This window comes from Carassius gibelio, chromosome B8, assembly GCF_023724105.1.
Source record: "Carassius gibelio isolate Cgi1373 ecotype wild population from Czech Republic chromosome B8, carGib1.2-hapl.c, whole genome shotgun sequence".
In the NCBI taxonomy this organism is placed as follows: Eukaryota; Metazoa; Chordata; class Actinopteri; order Cypriniformes; family Cyprinidae; genus Carassius; species Carassius gibelio.
The window spans coordinates 24,007,354-24,030,710 of NC_068403.1; the positions used below are offsets into that span (position 1 = coordinate 24,007,354).

Genomic DNA, 23,357 nt, shown 5'->3' on the forward strand with positions numbered 1-23,357 from the left:
CTTGTCATATATAGTACATTAACATACCAAAACTATTCTGAGAGATATCATGATTGATTTACATTTATGCATTTGAGAAATGCTTATCCAAAGTTGCTTATGAATGATTATTTGAATCCATTATCCATTATGAATGACATGAATAATCATGAACTCCTGGCTAGGGCTCAATGATCAATCAAAATAAAACCAGAGTTTTGATATGGCTTAATGTAATTTATCAAATTGCAAAGCCTGTAATTTAACTAAATAGTATTATTAGGGCTGTTTGTTTTAACGGGTTAACTTAATTAGTTCTAAAAAAAACGCAATTAAAATATTTTAATGCAGTTAATGCACTGACACCGCCCCAGGCCTGTACATTAGTTTTGGGAAATATCGTCATATCTTCAGACCGTGAGATAGACAATACACAATATTATCGTGCATGGGTGGAGCAAGAGAGAGACTCTTTGCTTTTGTCATAACATAACTGTTTGGTGTTTTACAGAGCCTATGGAATCACCAATAATCAAAACATATAATTCAAAGATACTGATAAACTAACGTTGAATATACAAATACTGTATTTAAAACAGCTAGTTCATATATGGCCGGACGCAATCGTGTATCCTGTGACAGCGTCATATCGAGGCGTCCTGTGACAGATTTGCCGCATCTGCGCACGGAAGTTTTCAGTCTAAATGTTCTGCAAAATCAGTCAACAGTAATCGATTCTAGATTTAATTTAAAGTCCAACAGTTTAACACTATTATTGGACATAAATGAACACGTTATATATAAAGTGTTCAAAACAGGTAAGTTAATATATTTGGAAGAAGGTGAAATTAATTGCTGCATCAGTCATACAGCGCTCCGGACTGAGCGCCTTATGACGAGACCAACGCACCGCAACAGAAACAAGTATGAGATGTGGCATTAAACTCAGCTGGTGAGGGCTCATTTAAAATATTGCACATATAGGCCATTCAGATTACTTGTTAAAGTGCAATAAAAGGCTATATAGGCTCTAATCCTATTTTGCGCTTGCGGTGTGTGTGTTTGTGTGTGTTTGTGTGTGTGTGTGTGTGTGTGTGTGTAAAATGCAGTGCTGAAGTGAAATGGCTGGGCAGTTTGATAGACGGATTATAATAGGCCGCCTAATAAATATAATAATAATTATTGTTATTAATAGTGTCAGAAAAATTTTAACTACTTTGCTAGTCTTGCAACTTTAACTTTTAACCTGTGCACCAATTTAAAAGAACTCATGCCATGAGATGCTGAAAAAACTGTGAAATGTAACATTAACAAATTTGATTTTGTACCCTGTAACAAGTTGTTTGTTTCCTGTAGGTGAACTATTATAATGAGATGATGGGTGTATGGGAACCACTTTTGGAGCCGCTGGACGATGAGGAAAAAGATGGCTTCAGACCATGGACTCTAGCAATGAAGGTTGTCTTTCATTTCATGCCTAACCTGTTATTGACAGAACTTTTCATGAGTTCAAAAAACAAATAATGTAATGTCTACAGATGAAGAAGAAGCCAGTATCATATTCTGGAGTATCTGATGAGGTGGACGGTAGTGTGCCTGACTATAAAACGGTCATCAGCTTCACCAGTAAAGACCAGCTCAACGTCACCCTCTCCAAGTGTGGCCTCCACATGCTCAGCAATCTAGGAACGGTAAGAGATTGAGATGTGTTGTTGAGATGGTTAAAAAGGGTCATTCTCTGACAGGTGTTACAGACGAGTGGTTTCTTCTGTTTGGTTTGCAGGCTTTTGCAGAGGCCACGAAGCAGACCGCTGAGTGCTTTCAAACAGACCAGGCTCCGTTTGTGGTGAAGAATAATTTGGGTTTGCCAGTATCAGTGTTGCACAGTGAAGTGTTTAGACCCATCGGTAAAGAGTCCAAAAATCGAGTGGTGGAGCTCCAGCATGGAGAGAGCCTGAATATGGACTACACCCTCACTGCTGAGTCCAGTGACCAGTTCTCAGCCATGACAAGCCTCAGTGCCAAAAACTACATACAGCCCAGTAAGACTCACTAGGGATGTAACGATTAACCCTGAGCCGGTTGAAAATCAAATCAAATATGTATCAATTCAAATTGGTTTAGATGCTAAACATATAGCGATTCAGTTAGGGCAAGGAGTTTATATGAATGTATGTATGAGGGGAACTTACTGTATTTAGAAAAGTTTAGATGGTCATTTTTCTTTTTATCTTGCATCTGTATAATGCATATTAAAGTTCATAAATGCAGCACTGCTTTGTTTACAGCAGAAACCAAGGAAAGCAAGCTCCACCTGCTGGTAGAGAGTGAATCTGCATCTCGTTCAGCTCGTCTGATGTTTCTGTTTCATGCAGATAGTTTTTATATACAGTTTCACAAAACTGAAGTCAGATCTTTTTGTTTTGGCTTCAAATTCGAAATGATACAATCTAATTTAGATTCAAAACTGCGTATGTTGTACAGTATGTATGCAGCATCTTTGTCTGGATCATGATTAAAATCCAGTGGTTGCCTCTCATTTTAAATGGAAAGCACAGACAAAGCCTTGTTTTAAAATTTAAATTTCTTTTTGTTATTTACATTTAGCAGAAGCTTTTATCCAAAGCGATTTTGCAAGTAAGGACAATAGACAACAAAAGAGCAATAATATGCAAGTGTTATATAGATTAGTATATTATGTGTTATTTCAATTTCACAAAGAAACGTGCAGCAATAAATGAACACATTTCATTTATAATTTGTCTTAAATCTCATTTTGAAAAACAAAAAATCATGAATCTAAACAAATCATGACTTGGGTGAATCATTACATCCCTAATAAAAAATCCATGGCCTATACTGTATACTTGACCTTTATGAATCACAAAATTACTTGCACACTCTTAAAAATAATCTTTCCAAAAGGTGGTTTTCACAGTAATGCAATAGAAGAACCATTTTTGGGTTCCCAAAGTGAACAGGTCTTAAAAGAAACAGTGTTGTTGTTTTTTTTGTTTTTTTTTTTTACTTTTTGATAATCTAAAGAACTTTGTTCACTATAAAAAACCTTTTGTGGAATGGAAAAAATCCATCAATGTTAAAGGTTCTTCGTTGAACCATAGATGCTAATAACAAATGTTTATTTTTCAGAGTGTGCACAACATACCGTAGGCATCTATTTTCAAATGACTTGAAATTAATTTAAAACAGCATATTTTATTCATTTTATAGTTGGATTCTGCAAAATTGCAAGATAAAAGCTATTTTTTTCTTTTTTTCTCTTTTCCAGCTCCAGCTGGCCACACTACTGCAAGTGTGATTCCACTAATCAAAACAGGACGGGACATGTACAGCGTCATGCACCATGACTCTGGTGTCACACGCTTCTTTGTCTGTCAGATTTACACCGTCGAGGGAAGCAAATATGTCAAGATTCGCTCTCCTTTCCAGGTGCATATATTTAAAACCTATGCACACACACACACACACAAACACACACATATACAGCAGACCCTTCACTTTAGACTCCTCATTAAAGGTAGAGGTTGTAGGACCTGCCACTAGAGGGCGCACTATCAAAACAATAACAATCGCGTGGTTTGATGACGCTAAGAAGGAGCGTGGAATGATGGGCTTTGTTGTCTTCTACTCAACCGCTGACGGCCATCAAATCAGATGGAAACATAAATCAAGGTTTTAACGCGAGTTCAACAATTTGTGGAGTAGATTACATAGAAAGTCAATGCAAAGACGTGATCAGACGCGATCACCCGCGTTTGGCGTGTATGCCCCATAATACTAACCTTGTTGATCGTTATAATAGCATATGTTATCTGTAAATATATGAATCAATACAACTCACCTGTCGAGTAAAACACAAGCGAGATCGGCATCTCTTTCTAGTTGAAGTTTGTCACGAAGCTACTTCCGCATTTGTCCACGCACTTTTGTCATGTGGTTTCTACGTCAGTAAAGGCGGTAACAAATGGTAACTAATGTCATTAGATTCATATCCCTGCTACATACTCCGATACAGTAGGTGGCGGCATGCACCTGATAAGCCATGGTTGTAATCTGCCATAAAACTAAAAAGAAGAAGAACTAACATCATTGACAGGCGACTGCACTGCCCCATGTCACTGTTTAGAATGGGAATTTTCTCATGATTTACAAGTAGTTGAAAACATTAGAGATATTGTTAGTAATCTGCTAGACAAAATATATAACACTAGCCTAGTGGTTTTTGGATATTTTACTGCAAATATCTTACAAATTGTACCTTTAAGCCTACACACATTTTTACACTGCACTTTTATTGTTTTATTGTATTTATTGTTGACAGACTGGTTGTGGATGAAACTATTGTTTTGTATTTATGTTCTAGATCATCAATCACTTTTCGGTGGCTTTCCGTGTTTATGAGGGATCTGAGTGTCTGGGCATCTCTTTGCCTACAGAGGAGTTCTGTGTGCCTCTGGGTTCCTACAGGTCTGTTACAGCATACTTTCACAAACATACACTCCTTCTAAATCAGTATTTTTGTCTAGAGTATAATAAATAAATTTACTTAGAAAGCAAACATTTTAAGAGTTCTTTCTCGAGAATATACCTTTAATCCAGTTAGAATAATAAATGCTTGTCACAGTTATTATGTTTTATAATTATGAGGGATGTCCACTGTAATAGTACCATATTGGTTATCCTTAATTTATTGGTTTTCATTGGATACAAATTAGCCGATATTGGATATTCACATATACATGCTCATTTCCCCCATTTAAACATTTATATTAATTCTGCCATATCTAACCTTAGGTTTTTCTTTAAAAACAACAATTCTCAAAATAAGTTGTTCATGCTCTATATTATAATGTGATGCCTAAATGTTATTTTAGCATTTAATATTATTTAATATATTTTTTAAAATAACATTGTTCATTAATATTTAATTTATGCTATAGTTTTAAGTTTGAGACAGATAAGCGTGTTTAAATATAAGGGTGAAAGTTGGGATGAAAAATACCCATTAAAAGCTAAAATATTAATTATATTATAGCTTGTATTGAGCCGAATCCATTATTTCATCCTGCATACAGTATGTCCCTTAAATATAAATTTCATTTTCGATTCTGGTTTGATTCTTTCTCAGAGCTGAACTGAGCCTGCAGCCTGTAACCGAAGGCGAGGAGCAGTACGACCACTCCGAGGGTTTCACTTACACTGAGGTGAATCAGAAACCTGGAGAGTGTGTGGTGAAAACCTGCCATCATCATGGAGATAGTGCCCAGATGCTGAAGGTCAACATGGTTCCTGTCCCAGACGCTTTAATGTCACACAGCACTGAGGAGGATTTTGACAAGCCCATCATTCTGCACCTGTGGCCCACTGTTCTCCTCCGTAACCTCCTGCCATACCCCATCACCTTCAAGATAAAGGTACACCTTTAAGTGCCTCTTCACTGAGCCAGATATGTGTGGTTTGAACTGGTGCAGTTATTATCTTTTAGAGTTATCATAGCCTACTATATCTGACTTCAGCTGTGTCTAGGGCTGTGCAAAAAATCGACTGCGATTTTCATGCGCTTCTCGTCAGTAAAGGCGCTCCTGTGATTAGTAGTATACTTCCAGCACGTGCGTTCAGATCAGGGTTGCCAGGTTTTCAAAACAAAACTTGCCAATTGCTTTTTAAAACTGGCCCAATCGCGTTTCATTCCGGACGTTAAAATACAATGCATTCAACCCGCAGGCGTTAAAAACAACCGCATACTTGGTATCCCCCATAATGCAATTTTTTATCAGGGAACCCCCTAGAAATGCGTTTTGGCTAGTTTTGGACTATTTTTGGACCCTTTTTTAGAAGTAGCTGGGCAGGCTTTGTTTTGAAAACCTGGAAACCCTGATGCTGCTGGAGATATACTACTAATCACAGGAGCGCCTTTACTGATGAGATGCGCATGAAAATCGCATTAGATTTTTTGCACAGCCATAGCTACGTCACAATCCGTAAGTACATGATTTAATAATGCGTTTTCTGGAAATGACTTTTTTATTTTGTTAATGTTGTCAAAACACACGTACAATAGCGAGGGGGCATTGATACTATTTTCTACGTAATGACATAAGCCAAGCATAGCAGTGGCCAGTTACTGAGAAGTCTTAAAGGACACGCCCCTTAAAAAGGCTGAAAATAATTATTTGTTTTTGTGCAAAAAAACTTTGTTAACATTTATAAATTAACCTCAAGGAACGTAAAAAACAAACAATCATTGACATTCCATGTCACTGCCCCTTTAATTAAATTATTTAGATATTTTAAAAGGCACTAAATAAAATTGTCAATGTACATCTGGGGTGCTTTGATCTCTTTTCTATAAACATTCTTTTAATTAAAACATGACATTTAGGCTATAAAAAATAAATCTAACAAATATTCGTAAAATTGCATTTTCATTTCAGATGCAGGTATTCTAATTTTTTTTATTGATTCATACAAAATGATATAGAATTATAATCATGTAGATTTATAGGTTATCAGCCATAACATGAATCAAAACATCAGCTCAATGAGTATTAAACATAAATTTTAATGTTAGTGCACCCTGAATAATTATAATCACTTTAACAGTCATTTTAACAATTATTTAGCAAATTATAATTTTTTAAATGGTAAATTATATGGTTATTTTGAAAGCCACTTTTAACTCACAAATGTAAATCTCCATCAACATTATTTAAAATATAAACACTAAAGTAATGAAATTAAAAAAAAAATCTGTTAATTTGATGTCAGTTCCAAGTGTGACGGCTAGCTATAAAAAAGACTGTGATAGTATTTCGTTTTATTTTTTTTAAAGCTGTAATTTTTGGACAGGTGATGCATTTTTCTGCTGACTTTATTATGAAATAGCTGCTGTTGTAAATTCCTCCCCAGTCGAAGTTTGCTTTGAGTTTCTATAGAATATGATGTTGTTTTGCGTATTTTCAGGTAGTGTTGTCATGGTACCAAAATTTCAGTATTCGGTACCGATACCAGTGAAAATCCACGGTTCTTCTCAGTACCAATTTCAGTACCAAAGCAAAACACAAAAATATTCTAAAAAAAAAAAAAAAACTATTTATCTTGTGTTTTAAAGTTTTTCTACAAGTAATATAATTATGAGAAACAGTAAACAAGTTTCACCCAAATTTAATTAGTCTTTAAATTAATGAAATTTAAACATTTAATTTTTTGGTAAAATTAAAACATGGAAGAAATATTGTGTCATATTATTTCTTAAAAAAATTGTTTTATGCATTTTTTCAACAGTAGTAGCAGTATCACAATATTTCTAGCACAATGCCTTTATGTAAAAATGGGGGGAACTTTTATTTTGACACGGGTTTTACTCAAATGAAACGGTAAAATGCTTGACTCAGAACAAATCTGGTGATGTTGTTTATGTATTTACGTCCTCATTACTGCAAGCGTCATGCTTCAGTCTATGTAATAAACAAACCCACATGTCTCTGCCATTCATTCATTTACACAGAGACGCGCAGAACATGCAGGATTCATATTTCAACCAACTTTTGCAGCTTAACATTTACAGATACTGGTCCATATGGAGATTTGATTTGATTAATTTATGCTAACTTTGACAAATTCAGTGACTGTCCATATTAAAATGTAAGTATTATTTTCATGACTGGATTTTGAGATTCCGTCCGCGGAAATTATAGCGCTGTATGCGTGAAGAACCGTGTTGACCGGGTGCTCTGTACCACCGCTACTTAAAGAAACCTGGTACCGCCACATTTTCATTTTTTTTGTACCGACTTGGTACCGAAGGTCTTTTGACAACACTACTTTCAGGGATGTAACAGGTATTAAATTTGTTTTGTTTACAGGGCAATGGAGATGTCCCCTCTTCTGAACTGAAAGCAGGCCACTCCTCCCAGATCCACACGGCGATCATGGATTTCTCCATTCTGGAGCTGAAGCTGCTGGGATACATGCAGCAGGACTGGGAGTCCAAGTACAGTCTGTGCAGCGACTGTGAAGAGATCAGCTTCATCAAATTCCGCTCGCTGCGAGTGGACGAGGAGATGGAGGCCAAGCCGGATCTGGACATCGCTGTCCATGTTAAGAAGGAGGAGGGTCAGCTGGTGGTGGCCGTCCACTCCCCGTACTGGATGGTGAATAAGACGGGCAGACTGCTGCAGTACAAGGCAGATGATCTTCATCGCAAACATGCAAAGGACTACGACATGCCCCTCCTGTTCTCTTTCAAGCCACGCAACTTTCTGCAGAACAACAAGGTTCGGAAGAACATCAAGCATGTTGTAAACTTTCAGCTGTTTTATTGATCAAGTTTCTAACTTTTCATTCTGGCTTTGTTGTTTACAGATTCGCTTGATGATTTCAGAGAGTGAATTGTCAGATGATTTCTCCATCGACACTGTTGGGAGTTATGGTGATGTCAAGTGCAAAGGGAAGCAGAAGGATTACATGGTGACCGTTCTTTCATTACAACCTTCAGATTTTAATACATTTAATCAAAAGAAAATCAAAATTGAATTGACTTACCTTCTTGGTACTTGTTCGTGATCTCATTTCTGGTTCGTTTTTCTCAAAGAAAGTATATAGAGGAAATTGACAACTTTTAAAAAATTTAATGGGTGAAATTTACTACATTCATTATGAGATCTGTAGGAATGGAATCAATGTCTTTGAGCTAAAAGATCCAATATTCTTTTTTTTTTTACTTTTATATTGTTTATTTCTTTTAAAATGTACTTTTATTAAACTGATAATAATAATAATAATAATAATAATAATAATAATAATAATAATAATATATATATATATATATATATATATATATATGTATATATATATATATATATATATATATATATAAACACACACACACACACACACAAACCTAAACCACTAACATCATTAACTGAAATTACACTGAAATAAAATGTTACAATTTTGATATTAAAAAAGTTGAAATGTTTAAGTTTAAAATTACTGCAATTAAATCTGAAATAATAACATATGACACCTAAATAGGAATTACAAAATGCAAAAACGAATTAAAATATCAAAAGCACATCAGAATTATTAAAACTAAACTAAGATTAAAATGAAAACTGAAAATATACAATTAAAAATATGAATTAAAACTATAAAAGTACATAATACTGAATACTAATAGTAAATCATAATAAATCAACATTAGATTGATGAACACTTTAACAGTCCCATCAAATCAAATTACTGATGGATAAAATCAAGTACCATCCTCTTTTATTGAATTTTTTTTGGCATTCAATATGTCTGATTACAAAATTAAAAAAGGATTTCGAATGCCACTTGAATTGAATATTTGTTAAGTGTTGATCGGTTTGCTGTTAGGTGGGAGTGAAGATAGATGCAACCAGTTTCAGTTTGACGCGGTTGGTGACGTTCCTGCCCTTCTACATGCTGGTGAACAGAACCAAGCACATAATCCGAGTCTGTGAGGAAGGTCTGGATCAGTGGACAGAGGCCCGACCCGGACAGGTCAGGAAACTCAACCCAACTGGACCAGGAGAAATGTTCCTTCTCTGAATGCTGAGATTTATCCATCTGTTTCTTAGGCTGCTGTTCCATTCTGGCCAGAAAAAGACTCAAAGAAACTCCGAGTCAAAGTGGAGGGCAGTCAATCCTCACCACGGGCATTTTTCTTCCACCAGCCAGAGAACTGCCTCCTGCTGCATCTGGACAAAACCGTGAGTTCATGTTTCCTACACAGACTGCAAGCACACTCTCCCTCGATTGATCCTCTTCTTGTCTCCTGTTGTTTGTAGTTGGGTGGTATTATTGTGGATGTGAATCTGACAGAACATTCTGCCGTGATCCGCTTCTCTGATTACCACGATGGTGCCGCTCCATTCCTCCTCATCAACCACACTAAAGATGAGACGCTACATTACCACCAGAGGTGAGAAGGACAGACACATGAGATCTGTGATCTAAGATCAAACTTTATAAAGAAACAATGAGAAACAGCTGTGGTCTTTGGCCTTGTTGATCTTAGGGGCCGTTCACATATCGCGTCTTTTGCGCGCGCAAGTTCGTTATTTCCAATGTAGGCGCGCGCGTTTTTCCAGGCGCGTCCGCACCGCATCGAGTTAAAAACATCTCAACTTTTCAGAATGCAAGCGCACCGCGGGTCATGTGACAAAAACTAAACAATCAGCTTCATCCTTTTCCGTAACAACGTTGAAAACTCAGCCAAGATGAAGGAAGCTGACCACAGTTGTATATGGATTGCCATTCTGAAATAAATTTTGTAGCAGAGCTACTGCGAGCGATTTTTAGTGCTGCAAATCCATTTATCCTTTGCTGAAATTTCGGCATCTTCATGGAGAGAGCACATCATGGTTGCTTAGCAAAGGCAGGCGCCTCAGGAGCGCAACTGTCCGAGCGCTTTGGAAAGAAGGAAAAAGCGGCGCGCCTAGCGTTTTCCACCCGTTTTTAGGCGCGATAAGTGAACGGCCCCATATACGGTACATTTATATGTCTTGCAAGGATTTAGTTTTTATTGAGGAATTGGACATTGTGATTGTAAATTCTTCTGAATTAGATGTATCAAAATAGTTATCGTTGGTAGTTTGGGGTTCAAACTGATTGATTTGTCATAGTCTTTGAAGCATCAGGCAAAATATAATGAATTTTTCTGAAAAAATAGTTAAATTGTTAGTTAATCATTTAGGCTACAAGTCAATATTGCCTAAATGGACAGCGATTTAAAAAAAAAAAGAAAAGTGAACTTGGTAAAACTGTGGTGTAAAATGCGATGCGGTCAAAGATTTGGATGCAACTAACATTTGTGAAAAAAAGTTAGGTGCACCAGTGCAACAAGTGCAAAAAAAGTTAGTGTAAACCCCTGCTTTAATTTAATTTTAATTTAACTTTTTTGGTTGGGCCACTGAAAATGTTATTTAAACAAGTAGTACAAAAAGTTAATATCAAAATATCTTTAATATTATAGGAAAATATAATTATTATTATAATTATTGTCATTAAATAATAAATCTCACACTATATTATTTTAAGCTTGATGTTCACTGTTATAGTAGATTAGGAATGTTGCTTCTAAAAATAACACAAAGTGTTTTAATTCAAAAATAAAAATGTAAATAAATCACTTCAGAAATGGGCAAATAAGTAAACATTTATTTAATTTGTTCTTTAAAATATATATATATAAAAATAAGTTTTATATAGTTAACCAATCAAAATTTTGCTTTATGCATTATGCTTTATACATTTTCTTTATGCATTTGTCAAACAAGTTAAAAATGCTTTTGCAGTAGATGGGAGCAGCTAGAAAACCAAAATGTTTCTTTTTTTAATTCTTCTCTGCTTTTTTTTGTATTTATGTTACTAGAGTGTTTTATTTAGTTGCATTTTTGTTGTATCCTTCTTTCTTTGTAGCACCAGTAAGCGGAAAGCTTCTACTTGGCTTCGGGATGAGAGATTGGATCTCTCTTTATCAGTCTGTGAAGAGACTGAATCCCTCTGGTACACACTTTCACACTGACAAACAAAGTGATGTTGGTTGAGATGCATGAAACAGTATTTCTTTCTTCTCCTTGCAAGCTAACGTGGGATTTGGTGAAGGGGAGCTGCTAGACCCCTTCCAAAACACTTTGGGGAAAAACATGAGTACAGTTATTATGGTCTTTAACTCATTTTCCTTCCACAGCTTAAGGTTGCCGTCTGAAGTGAATCTTTCTCTTCTCGGTGATGATTTTGCAGGATGTTTTGCACCTTGTGGACAAAACTACTGTACTTGCTTCCTGATTCTGTGCTTACAGCTGCTTTCATTTCCACTTCCTAACAAATGAAATGTACTGTATTCTCTTGTGTCTCAGTGGAACTGATGAGATACAGGTTCTTTTTTCTCTCATTGGACACTTAGTTATTGTGACTTTGGCTGCTGTTAAAGGGAAGTTAACTGCTTGTGCTTTATATCAAGTGTAAATTATTCTCAGATATTATTTTGTTAATACTATATGCTTATAATTTCTGCATTGTTGTGCAGAATTGGTTGAAGTTTGTTGCAGTTGTTGGATGTTTTGTGAGGATGTTATATATTCTTTAGCAAGTCTGAACTGCTGGTTTTATTCTAGCAGCTCTCAGGCAGAAATGGATGATCTGGCTCCAGGTCAGGCGGTGTACTACACCTGGGCCGAGCCCACCGGCTCAAGGATACTGAGCTGGAAATGGGCCAAATACAAAGGAGAGCTCAAGAGTGAAGAGGTTAGAAATAAAAATCAGATCTGGTGATTGAAAACACAACATGTAATTGTGATAAATTGCATTCAGTTAAATGTGATAACTAAACCTCACTCGTCATTGAAGATGTGCAACGTGATGCTCGTTTGACTCTGTGTTTTTTTTGTTCTATAGGACCAGTTATTGGATGTGAACAAGGAGGGGAAATTGTTTGTTATCTCGTTTTATGAAGGCCTCCAGCGTGTGGTGCTTTTCACCACCGAGCTGCGAGTCTTCAAGAAGATTTACGATAACGAGAAAATGGAGCTGGCTGAACAGGAAACCTGCATCTCGTTACAGAACATGGGCATTTCACTGGTCAACAACACCAACAGCCAGGAAGTGGCCTTCATTGGCATCACCAGGTACTGCTGGGGTCATGGTGGCATACGTCAAAAAAGTGTTATGCACGTTTAAGGCCTTTTCACAACAAGAAAGTTAGCTATATTAGCATCCACTTCAACTTAGAATATATGAAGAGTTTATTTGCCAAAACGGATTACTCAGCTTTTTTCATTGAGCATTCCAGTTAATCTCAGTTAAACTGCAGTTGGGTTATTTTGATTAGGTTAAAAAATAACTAATACACTAAAACATAAAAAAAACACGATTTAAGTAATCTGTTTTTGCAAATAAACTCTTCATATTTTGCTTACTGAAATAGATCAAATGAATTAAATTTGTGTGTGTCGGTCAGTTCTGATGTGGTGTGGGAAACCAAGCCCAAGAAGCGCAGCCGGTGGAAGGTTTTGAGTGGTAAAGAGGCGACGATGTTGGAGCAGCGCTACAGAGATTATATGGAGAGCGGGCCAGTTGACAGCATCGTCATTGACATAGAGAACGACTACCAGGTTAGTGCTTACATGAACCAGTTCACAGCTCTAAAAGGGGACCTTATCATGCCGTTTTTTACAAGATGCAAAATATGTCTCTGATGTCCCCAGAGTGTGTACAGTAGGTGAAGTTTTAGCTCAAAATACCCCACAGATAATTTTTAAACTTGTTTAAGTTGCCACTTTTAGGGTATGAGCCAAAACGCCCCTTTTATTTGTCTTTGTCCCTTTAAATGCAAATGAGCTGGTGCTCCCACCCCCTCACATCTCACATTTATATTTAGGCATTTAGCAGATGCTTTTATCCAAAGCGACTTACAAATGAGGAGAATGGAAGCAACCAAAAGAGCAATGATATACAAGTGCTATAACAAGACTCAGCTTAACGCAGTACACTTAGCAAGGTTTTTTTTTTATTATATAATAATTAAAAAGAAAACAGCTTGTGTTAGAGGCCTTTTTCGGGGTTTGTATGGGTGCTTGAAATGCTTAATTTCAATGTAGTATTTTCAAGGTTTGCAAAGTGTTTACATTTTGTATAATGTGCTTGAACCTGCTTCAAATTGCAATTGCATTTTTACTTTTTAGATAAAATACCTTTTGCATAACAGTATTAAAAGAGACTCGAACCCACAACCTTTCTCTTCCCCACGTTGCTGAATAAAATGGGCTGCAACAAGGACCGAGGTTATTCAGAGAAGGTTCTTTCTGTTTTAATCCGTCTCTGGCTGTGCTGAATGTTCATCAGGTGTTGTTTGCTGCTAACGGGGTGGACATGAGGATAATGCAGCCGTTTGACGCGCCGCTCAGGAGGAACTTCCTGCCAGCACTGAAGGTGGAGTACAGTGTCTCCACCCGCCAGAAGACCTACAGAGTCCAGATCAACAGGATTCAGGTCTGCTTCACCCCAATGAACCAATCCAGCTTCAGACACATTATAAAACCAGAGCGTCCACAGAGCATAGATCAGCACAATTCAATAATTGATGCAGTTATTATGGTCAGTGAACATGAACATGCCCCTGTTTACTCCTCAGATCCAAAATCAGTTGCCTGGAGCCATCTTCCCATTTGTGTTCTACCCCATCAAACCTCCCAAATCAGTCAGCATGGACTCAGGTCAGTCGATCCACGGCCTTGAGGCCTATTCATTTAAAAGCCAATGCAAAAATAATTGCTTTATTTTATTTAATTCGATCTTCTTTTATTTATTTTTCTTTTATTTATTTCTATATTATTGTATTTATTTGTGTCTAACCAGTCTGGCATTTTCTTATTATTTCAGAGCCCAAACCACTCGCTGATGTCAGCATCATCACCAGAGCAGCCGGACATTCAGACATTCTTCGCATCAAGTATGTTTCCTCCTTAATACAATTTCATTTCACCTCTTGCTTTTAAAGAAACTGCAAAACATGCTTCTTTTCTGCTCTGCAGGTATTTTAAAGTGTTGATTCAGGAGATGGACCTGCGGATAGATCTAGGGTTCCTGTATGCCATACTTGAGCTCTTCGCTGCTGAGAACGCCAGTGCTGTCACTTCTGAACAGGAGGTACAGTAATGCTCCCACAGCCCTAAGATCTGCACAGCCATCTGTGAAAGCTACCAGTCACTGATTCTTCTGTATGTGCCGGCAACTCCATACTCTCGTCTATTGATACTTCTCAGTAGAGATGCACCGATCGATCGGCTGATCAGTCTCACATCTTTCTGATTTTGAGCTGATCTGTCTACATCTGGTTGTGAGTGCAAGCACAGCCGCAATGTTGACGTCAAAGCCGCATGCAAACATGTCGCTGGTGTGGAAGTTTTTTACTGTTAGTGAAGAAGACACAAAGTTAGCTATGTGTGAAAGTTGTAAGGCTAAAATAAACCACTTACCATTTCATAGTAGCATTTTGCCTATACATATGTTGGCAACATTTATTACCCGCTAACTGCACTATTATTATTTGGGAGAGTATTATCCACTCAGTGTTGTTCATTCATAGGATCTTTTGGCTTTTGTAAGACGAGTAAAAAAAGTTGCTCAGTAACATTTTTATGACATTTTTTAAAGGCATATGACAATGTGTGATATGTGTGATATGGGCGACAAACATCCTCCCAAATTCGTCATGAGAATCATTTATTAATCTGCTGTTGTCAAAAAAAAAGCACAGAGATCTTCCTGCAGGTTTCTGCCAAAATAAAAGCAGAGAAAAAGCAACAACTCCACTGACATGTATAAATTATAGAATTGTAAATTTTACTGGTGTTCTATAAAATACAATAAAAAAAGTAAGTCAGTAATAATGATGATAATAATAATTTCCTTACAACAGCTCTATTAATAAATTATTATAACATTCACACATAGTGTTGGGATTAGGGATATGGCGGTATCAAGTTCTCCTGTTGCGATTAATTGCTCATGCTTTTATCACGGTAAACGGTATTATCACGATATTGAAATTTAGTTAAAAAAAAAATTTTTCTAATAACAAAAATAACTGAACATTTAAATAAAATAAAACAATAAAGAAAAATATATAAAGTTAAAAGTTTTGCACAGATTAAAGTGCAGAAAAACTATAAAGATCCATAGGTATCACTTTACAATCTCATTAGTTAACCATTAACATTCACCATGACTACAAATGCTGTTCTTTTGAAGTTTCTATTTCAAGGCGACATATCACAATGATTTCTGAAGGATCACGTGACACTGATGACTGGAGTAATGATGCTTTAACCTGTTAAATGTCACCCCGTCCCAAATAAATGCAGCCTGTGTGAGCATAAGAGACATTTGAAGAGATGTGTGTGGTGTTGTACTGTAGGTGGAGTTGTTTGAGAAGGACATTGAGTACCTGAAGACTGAGTTGAATCACAGTTCAGCGACAGACACGTCACCCATCAGCCTGTACGAGTACTTCCACATCTCACCCATCAAGGTCAGTTACCAAAACCTCGGTCCAATTCACTGTAACCACACAAGCACAGAAATAAAAGCTTAAAGGGTTAACTCACCCAAAAAGTAGTCGCCGTCAAGGCATCCTAGGTGTACAGAGTATGACTTTCTTCATTCAGACGAATCCAATCGGATTTATATAAAAAATGGTTCTGGCACTTCTAAGCTCAATCATAGCATGGGCAGGTGCTTTTTATCATCAGTCCACAAGGCATCAAATAAAGTGTGTGCATCCATAATAACAAGTGTCTCACAAGGATCCGGGTGGGGAATAAGGGCCTCCTGAAGGGAACTGATGCATTTTTATAAGAAAAAATTCCATATTTAAAATGTTATAATCACGTCTCTCACTTCATCTAACTGTGAAAAGCTGAAGCCGTTCCAGTGGATGATGTCGGACGTCAGCGTTGTGTGATTAGTGAAGAACCTTTATTGTTTATTACCGTTGAAATATGGATATTTTTCGTATTCAGAGCCCCAGAGCACATTTTATTATGGATGCATGCACTTTATTTGACGTGTTTTGGACTGTTGAACAGAAACACCCACCCACTGCAATGATAGAGCTTTAAAGAGCCAGGAAAATGTGTGTTGATTCGTCTGAAAGAAAAAGGCATATACTGTGTATACATATACTGTGTAACTGTGTTTCTGTGGGGCAGCTTCACTTGAGTTTCTCTCTGAGCACCGGTGGTGAAGACGGGAATAAGAAAGAGCGCGAGACAGAGGTCATTCCCGTTCAGTCTCTCCACCTCCTGCTGAAGAGCATTGGAGCAACACTCACTGACGCTCAGGACGTCCTCTTCAAGTAATTACACACTCTCTCACTGCGGCAGGAAATCTGTAGTTCCAGTCTGAACCCTCACTTCACACATTGGGTTCACATGTGGTTAGAAGCTGTCAACAAAACACACTCCTCACTTCAGTTTTTGTGCTGTCAAACTGCCCTCTAGTGGAAAGACCAAAACAAGCTAGAACTTGTATGTCAAGGGAGCAAAACTGTGCATAAGAAATAAGGATTCAAAATTAGACATGCATTATGTTATGCATATAATTATACATTTAATTTTACATTGTCGTTTTGGTTATTTATTTCCACCTAGTAATTTTAGATAGCTTTATTTTAGATAACATTTTCATTCTTTTAGTTAATTTAGTTGGTTTTAGTATTAATGCTAATAACGATGAGCTGCTTAATTCATTATAAAAATGTAAATGAAACAATGAACCCCTGCAATATGTAGGGTGTAATAATAAATGGCTTGTCAAATTATCACATAGCCTCATGTTCTATCCAGTTATCTTTTCAGAAATGAATGTGGTTACTTTTGTTGGTCGTGCATGTTTGTAAAATAAGAAAAGCAAGATCAAATTGAGTGTAGTGTGGTCTGATTCTGTATTTCTCATTTTGGTGAAAATAGTAGGTTTAGTGGATATTCCTAAATTATATACGGTGTACAGTATGCACACATTATAATGAGTAGTATCCCACTGCATACAGTACATACAAAGTCTCTTATGTGATGTTGAATTGTATATTTATTACCTAGAAATCTGTTTTATTGGAAACCCTTACATTAGTGTCCTGTCATTCGCCAGACTTGCGTTTTTTGAGCTGACGTTCCAGTTCCGCACCACTCAGCAGCTGCAGTCGGAGGTCATCCGCCATTATTCCAAACAGGTGACCTTTGACCTTTGACATTCACCTTCTACTGCTGATTTCAGTGTGTTTTACACATATACATTCATCTGTCTGTGCTTGTGTGCTGTTTGTTTCAGGCTATCAAGCAGATGTATGTTCTGGTTTTGGGTTTAGATGTCCTCGGGAATCCATTCGGACTGATCCGCGGTCTGTCTGAAGGCGTCGAGGCCTTCTTTTATGAGCCTTATCAGGTGAAGCTTCAACTCTTTTGATAGGATTGATAAGAAAAGAATATGTGGCCCTCTAATCTGACAGTTTTCAAAAATAAATTTGTTACTGACACAAATTACTTGTTCTTCTGTGGAAGCCCGTTTTCACCACTAAATAAAACACAAAACAAGGTAATTCCGTCTTTTTTATCTCACAGTTATGACTCTTTTTTTTTTTTTTTTCTCAGAATTGCATGATATAAACAATTCTGAGTTTTTTTTTTTTTCTCTCATTATTTACTTTAAAACTCGGAATTCTGAGAAAAAAAGAAGGTCAGTATTGTGAGATATAAACTCGCAATTGTGAGAAAAAAACTCAGAATTGCGACTTTATATCTCGCAATTTTGACTATATAACTCACAATTGCGTGTTATAAAGTCAGAATTGTAAGATATAAACTCGCAATTCTGAGATAGAAATGTGAGATAAAAAGTCATGATTACCTTGTTTTATTTATTTATTTATTTTTTTTATTCAGTGGCAGAAACGGTCTTCCATATGTTCTTTTATTGAACACAACTGTAATTATTTATTACTAGTTATTGTTGTGTAAATGTCATTATAGTTGACTAAAATTAAAACATGTTAGGTACTTGAAATAAAATAAATATTAAGTGAAAAATAATATAGATAAAATACTAAAAATATCCATTTTATTTTAGCTAGCTGCCAAAGCATCATTTCTTTTTTTTTTTCATGTACAAACTAAAATTGAAATAAAAATGTATAAAAAAAATATGAATAATAATAATAATACAACTGACAAAAACACACACAAATTTACTTAAACTTAACTGAAAAAACAAACCTCTTAATAGTCTCTAGATCTAGAAATAAGAGTGAATGTTGGTTTGTCAGGGTGCCATACAGGGACCAGAGGAGTTTATGGAGGGCATGGCACTCGGTGTGAAGGCTCTGGTTGGAGGAGCTGTGGGTGCGTACTCTCTTTTTGCTCTATTCAATATTACACTAATATTGTGAGGGATCTATGCAGTCATGAACTCTTCAATCAAAAGTTGTCACATGAGGCTCATATCGTTCTTGTTCCACTTAAATTCAGGCGGTCTGGCTGGAGCGGCGTCTCGGATCACGGGAGCGATGGCTAAAGGTGTAGCTGCTATGACCATGGATGAGGAGTATCAGCAGAAGAGACGCGAGGCCATGAACAAGCAGCCCAGTGGACTGAGAGAAGGCCTGACACGAGGAGGGAAGGGACTCGTCTCTGTGAGTTAAACACAGCAGACAGAGACTTTGACCGAACCTACTGTACAGTTCACCCAACAATTTGAACGAATCATTTACTGTATTTTTCGGACTATAAGTCGCACCTGAGTGTAAGTCTCATCATTCCAAAAATACATCATGATGAGGAAAAAAAACATATATAAGTCGCACCGGACTATAAGTCGCATTTATTTAGAACCAAGAACCAAGATAAAACATTACCGTCTCCAGCCGTGAGAGGGCGCTCTATGTTTTCAGTGTAGACTACAGGAGCACTGAGCAGCATAGAGCGCCCTCTCGCGGCTGGAGACGGTAATGTTTTCTCTTGGTTCATTTCTCTCGGTTCATGTCAAATTAATTTTGATGAATAAGTCGCACCTGACTATAAGTCGCCGGACCAGCCAAACTATGAAAAAAGGTGTGACTTATAGTCCGGAAAATACAGTACTCAGCCTTACATTGCTTCAGACCTAATTGACTTCATATATTTTGGTAACCAAAGAGTTTCGGTTCCCATTGAAATACTACTGTATTTTTTTGTATATTTAATGGAATTTAAAGGGAACTGAAACAGTTTAGTTGCTAACATTCTTTAAAATATATTTTTTATGATGTGCAGAATATATTAATCTCACAGGTTTGGATTGACATAATGGCAAGTTTTTAATGTTGAACTTGCTGAGGTGTTGGTCGATGGTCAGAAATTATTTGCCTTTTAAAATTACATTTTTAAAGTTTTTTTTTTTTTTTTTATAATTAGATTTTTATCTACTCATGAGCACCCCACAGTTCCTTTAGTAGTTTTGTTAGTCAGTCTGTTAATATGAACTCTTCTCCTCGTCACACAGGGGTTTGTGAGCGGCATCACAGGCATTGTGACTAAACCCATTAAAGGTAAAGATGTTCAGTTACCTGTTATCTTATTTCACTGTCAAGAATCCAGTTTAACAGGCATCTCGTGTGTGTGTGTGTGTGTGTGTGTGTGTGTTGCTGTAGGAGCTCAGAGGGAAGGAGCGGCAGGTTTCTTTAAGGGGATGGGCAAAGGTTTGGTCGGAGCTCTGACCCGACCAACAGGGGGCATCATAGACATGGCCAGCAGCACCTTCCAAGGCATCAAAAGGTCTGAATGTGTCTGTGTATCTGTGTGTATTGTTAGTCCATGAGTGTGATGTGTTTTCTGACCTGATTTGAATGCAGAGCTGCAGAGACGTCTCAGGATGTGGAGAGTTTACGTCCTCCTCGTTTCATCCATGAGGATGGAGTCATCCGGCCGTATAAGGAGAGAGAGGGCATAGGCAGCCAGATGCTGCAGGTGACGCATGACACTTCACTTCCTGCCGTCACACTCCCCGTGTTCAAGATAATGGCCATGCATTGAGAGAAAATAATAGGAATTGATAATATAATGAAAAAACAGAAATGGGTAGTTGACATGTTCAGCAGTGACAGCAGCCTCCTATATTACAAATGAAAACATCAAAAAATAGGCCTCACCAAAGCTGCATTTATATAATCCGAAATACAGTAAAAACAACAATATTATGAAATATTATTAGAAATGTAAAAAATTTGAATATATTGTAAAATGTAGTTTATTCATGTGATGCAAAGCTGAATTTTCAGCATCATTAATACAGTCTTCATTGTCACATGGTCCTTCATTTTAATATGCTGATTTACTGCTCAAGAAACTTTATTATCAATTTTGAAAACCGTTGAACTGCTTCGTTCAAATGAACAGGATTTATTTTTTAAATATATTATAGAAATCATTCCTAACTTTTTTTAATGTCTTTGCTGTCACTTTTGACAGTTTTATGCATTGTTGCTGATTTAAAAAAAATATATTTTTTTATAATGAAAAACTTGAATGAAAACATGTAATTAAACGTTAAGTCTAATATATGTTTAACATATGTGACCCTCTCTGTGAAATCCAGGCTAAAGTCTCAAAAATGATTATTAATAATTACGAGATAACAAGCATCAAAGTTTGATTTCAACCATTAATTCAGTATAATTTCAATCTTTGACATGGTCTTACTACTCGGTCAGTAATAAAGAATACATTTTCACTGAATTTTCTTTTACCTTATAAAGGATGGTATTATATAGTATTATATAATACAGTAAATCATCAAAAAATTACTTTTTTGGGTTTTCACAGACAGGGTCACATACAGTATATGGTAATATATCCATGTCAGCTACCCAGATACAGATATTTGTAACATTAATTACATATTGTATATATATCATAAATATGCAAAAACAAGATTTCTGATTTACTTGCAGTTGCTTCTTGCTCCAAAGTTATTTGCCATTTTCTTAAACAACCACCATTGTCATTATACATCCATGAATTATGAATTTTCATGCTTTTTCAGGCTGGTTTCATATTAGTTTAGAATGTGTCTAGATGGTGAAGCTGGTCAAACTTTCAAGGAAGTCTTGCTAGTTTAACTAGTTAAGAAGCATCACAGCATCCAAAACACAGCAGGCACCAAAGAGACCAGCATGGGCCGAGGGTTTGACATTATATCATCAGATATGAACGCGGTGTTAATATTTGAAATACTAACTTGCTGAACAGCTGAGAGATTGTACAGGATATATGTGTAAAATTTCTAATTTAAAACCTAATAAAAATAAAACTTGATGACTTTTTTGTAATGCATAGTATTATACATTTATATTCTTATGCAATAAAAACAGTAAACTAAAATGTAAAAACAAACCGTCTAAAATATTCATTTAACACACGAAATCAAATGATGTAATTCATTATGTAAAACTACTTGTGTAATTCCCAACAGACCAACACCAGATGTGTTGTGTAGCTTGTAAGTGCAGGAGTTGCAGACGTGACCTCAGTAGTGTTAGCTGTGCTAGTATTGCTAGTGTTAGTGTTTCTGGGTTGGTACACAGACTGTGCTGGTGTTCACATTAACATCTCCTCTCTTGTCATGTTCACAGAGCAGAGCGGCCCTCTCTCAGATGAATAGCTCTGACACTGATGAGGATGAGGAAAATGTGTCTTTTACTCAGGGCTTTCAATAAATGTTCAGTTTGTTTGTGTAATTTGCATCTAAAATAGGAATAATTTACAGTGTGTTTGCGCTGATAGAGTACTTAATATATTAGAAATGTAAATATTGCTGTTTTAGGATTTATGAATCTTGGTTTTATTCCATTTAATTTGTTGTCCCACCCCCATCATCTGTCATTTTTCCTGAATAAAGTCTCCAAGTTTCCAAGTGCATTTTTTCATCATTAACCCATTCCACACCCACCAATCCCACAATGCATTGCAAATGACATCGCATTTCATTGATTTATAGACGCACTTTGCAAAGGAGCCAGGCTGTGTAATGTGACTTTAGTCTCTTTAGAAAACGAAGTGACTAAGCCTTTGCCTAAATTTTGCATTAAATTCTTAAACTCTTCCCTAGTCATTTTTACTAGGGAAATTTGAGAAATTTGCATTCTCGCATCCGGAGCACGTTCAAACACACCAGTCAGAACTAAGGGCATCATGACAGTGCTTTAGAACCCAAAAAAAAATTGCTTAAAGAATCCCAAAACTAGGGCTTTGTATATGAAGATGAGTAGGTAGGGAATCGGGATGTATCGATAATGTGAGCCAGTTGAAATGTTAATTCAAATTGGTTGAATTTCTAAACTAATCGCGATTCATTTAGGGGTAGGAATCGAATCGAAACGTGAGTTGAGTGAATCATTACATCATAAGTTTTGTTGTCACTGTGTGTCTTGTGTCATTATACTGACTCCATTACCGTATCTCAGGAATGTGATGGCCAGAAATCATTTGATCGTAGAAGTTCTCAGGACTGTGTTTTTGTAAGATTAATGGGTTTCTCCATTTGGTTTGTAGAGTGTTGAAAACGGACGGTTTGCCAAGTACAGATACTTTGCTCATGCTAAGGTGAATGAATCCGATTTCCTGATGATCACTAAAAGGTAGGTGTATTATATAAACCCCTCATTTTAACATGGGCACATTTAGATGAATGGGAATTTTGGTTTTAAACATGAATAACATTAAGCATGTCACATCTGTTTGGCTTCAGCTTATAAAAGCCTTCAAATAAACCCCCTGAGCTCTATTTAAAATATTTTTGTT

The 23,357-nt window shown here is 36.5% G+C and overlaps 1 protein-coding gene across 4 annotated transcripts in view; it reads left to right on the forward strand.

The window, feature by feature from the left end:
• vps13a (vacuolar protein sorting 13 homolog A) overlaps window positions 1-23,357 on the forward strand; it is a 50,675-nt gene that overhangs the window by 23,865 nt on the left and 3,453 nt on the right. Inside the window, exons 41-69 of one of the 4 annotated variants that reach the window (XM_052564081.1) lie at window positions 1,336-1,437; window positions 1,518-1,670; window positions 1,763-2,021; window positions 3,269-3,429; window positions 4,364-4,467; window positions 5,129-5,414; window positions 7,866-8,276; window positions 8,365-8,469; window positions 9,382-9,528; window positions 9,606-9,737; window positions 9,816-9,949; window positions 11,449-11,535; window positions 12,147-12,276; window positions 12,427-12,656; window positions 12,989-13,142; window positions 13,873-14,019; window positions 14,162-14,243; window positions 14,410-14,479; window positions 14,562-14,676; window positions 15,947-16,060; window positions 16,740-16,885; window positions 17,677-17,758; window positions 17,857-17,970; window positions 18,848-18,923; window positions 19,050-19,213; window positions 20,062-20,107; window positions 20,210-20,333; window positions 20,411-20,525; window positions 23,109-23,194. In XM_052564081.1, the coding sequence (XP_052420041.1) occupies window positions 1,336-1,437; window positions 1,518-1,670; window positions 1,763-2,021; window positions 3,269-3,429; window positions 4,364-4,467; window positions 5,129-5,414; window positions 7,866-8,276; window positions 8,365-8,469; window positions 9,382-9,528; window positions 9,606-9,737; window positions 9,816-9,949; window positions 11,449-11,535; window positions 12,147-12,276; window positions 12,427-12,656; window positions 12,989-13,142; window positions 13,873-14,019; window positions 14,162-14,243; window positions 14,410-14,479; window positions 14,562-14,676; window positions 15,947-16,060; window positions 16,740-16,885; window positions 17,677-17,758; window positions 17,857-17,970; window positions 18,848-18,923; window positions 19,050-19,213; window positions 20,062-20,107; window positions 20,210-20,333; window positions 20,411-20,525; window positions 23,109-23,194 (4,076 nt within the window). The remainder of the gene's footprint in view (window positions 1-1,335; window positions 1,438-1,517; window positions 1,671-1,762; window positions 2,022-3,268; window positions 3,430-4,363; window positions 4,468-5,128; window positions 5,415-7,865; window positions 8,277-8,364; window positions 8,470-9,381; window positions 9,529-9,605; window positions 9,738-9,815; window positions 9,950-11,448; window positions 11,536-12,146; window positions 12,277-12,426; window positions 12,657-12,988; window positions 13,143-13,872; window positions 14,020-14,161; window positions 14,244-14,409; window positions 14,480-14,561; window positions 14,677-15,946; window positions 16,061-16,739; window positions 16,886-17,676; window positions 17,759-17,856; window positions 17,971-18,847; window positions 18,924-19,049; window positions 19,214-20,061; window positions 20,108-20,209; window positions 20,334-20,410; window positions 20,526-23,108; window positions 23,195-23,357) is intronic. The other 3 variants (XM_052564082.1, XM_052564083.1, XM_052564084.1) reach the window with 3 other exon arrangements.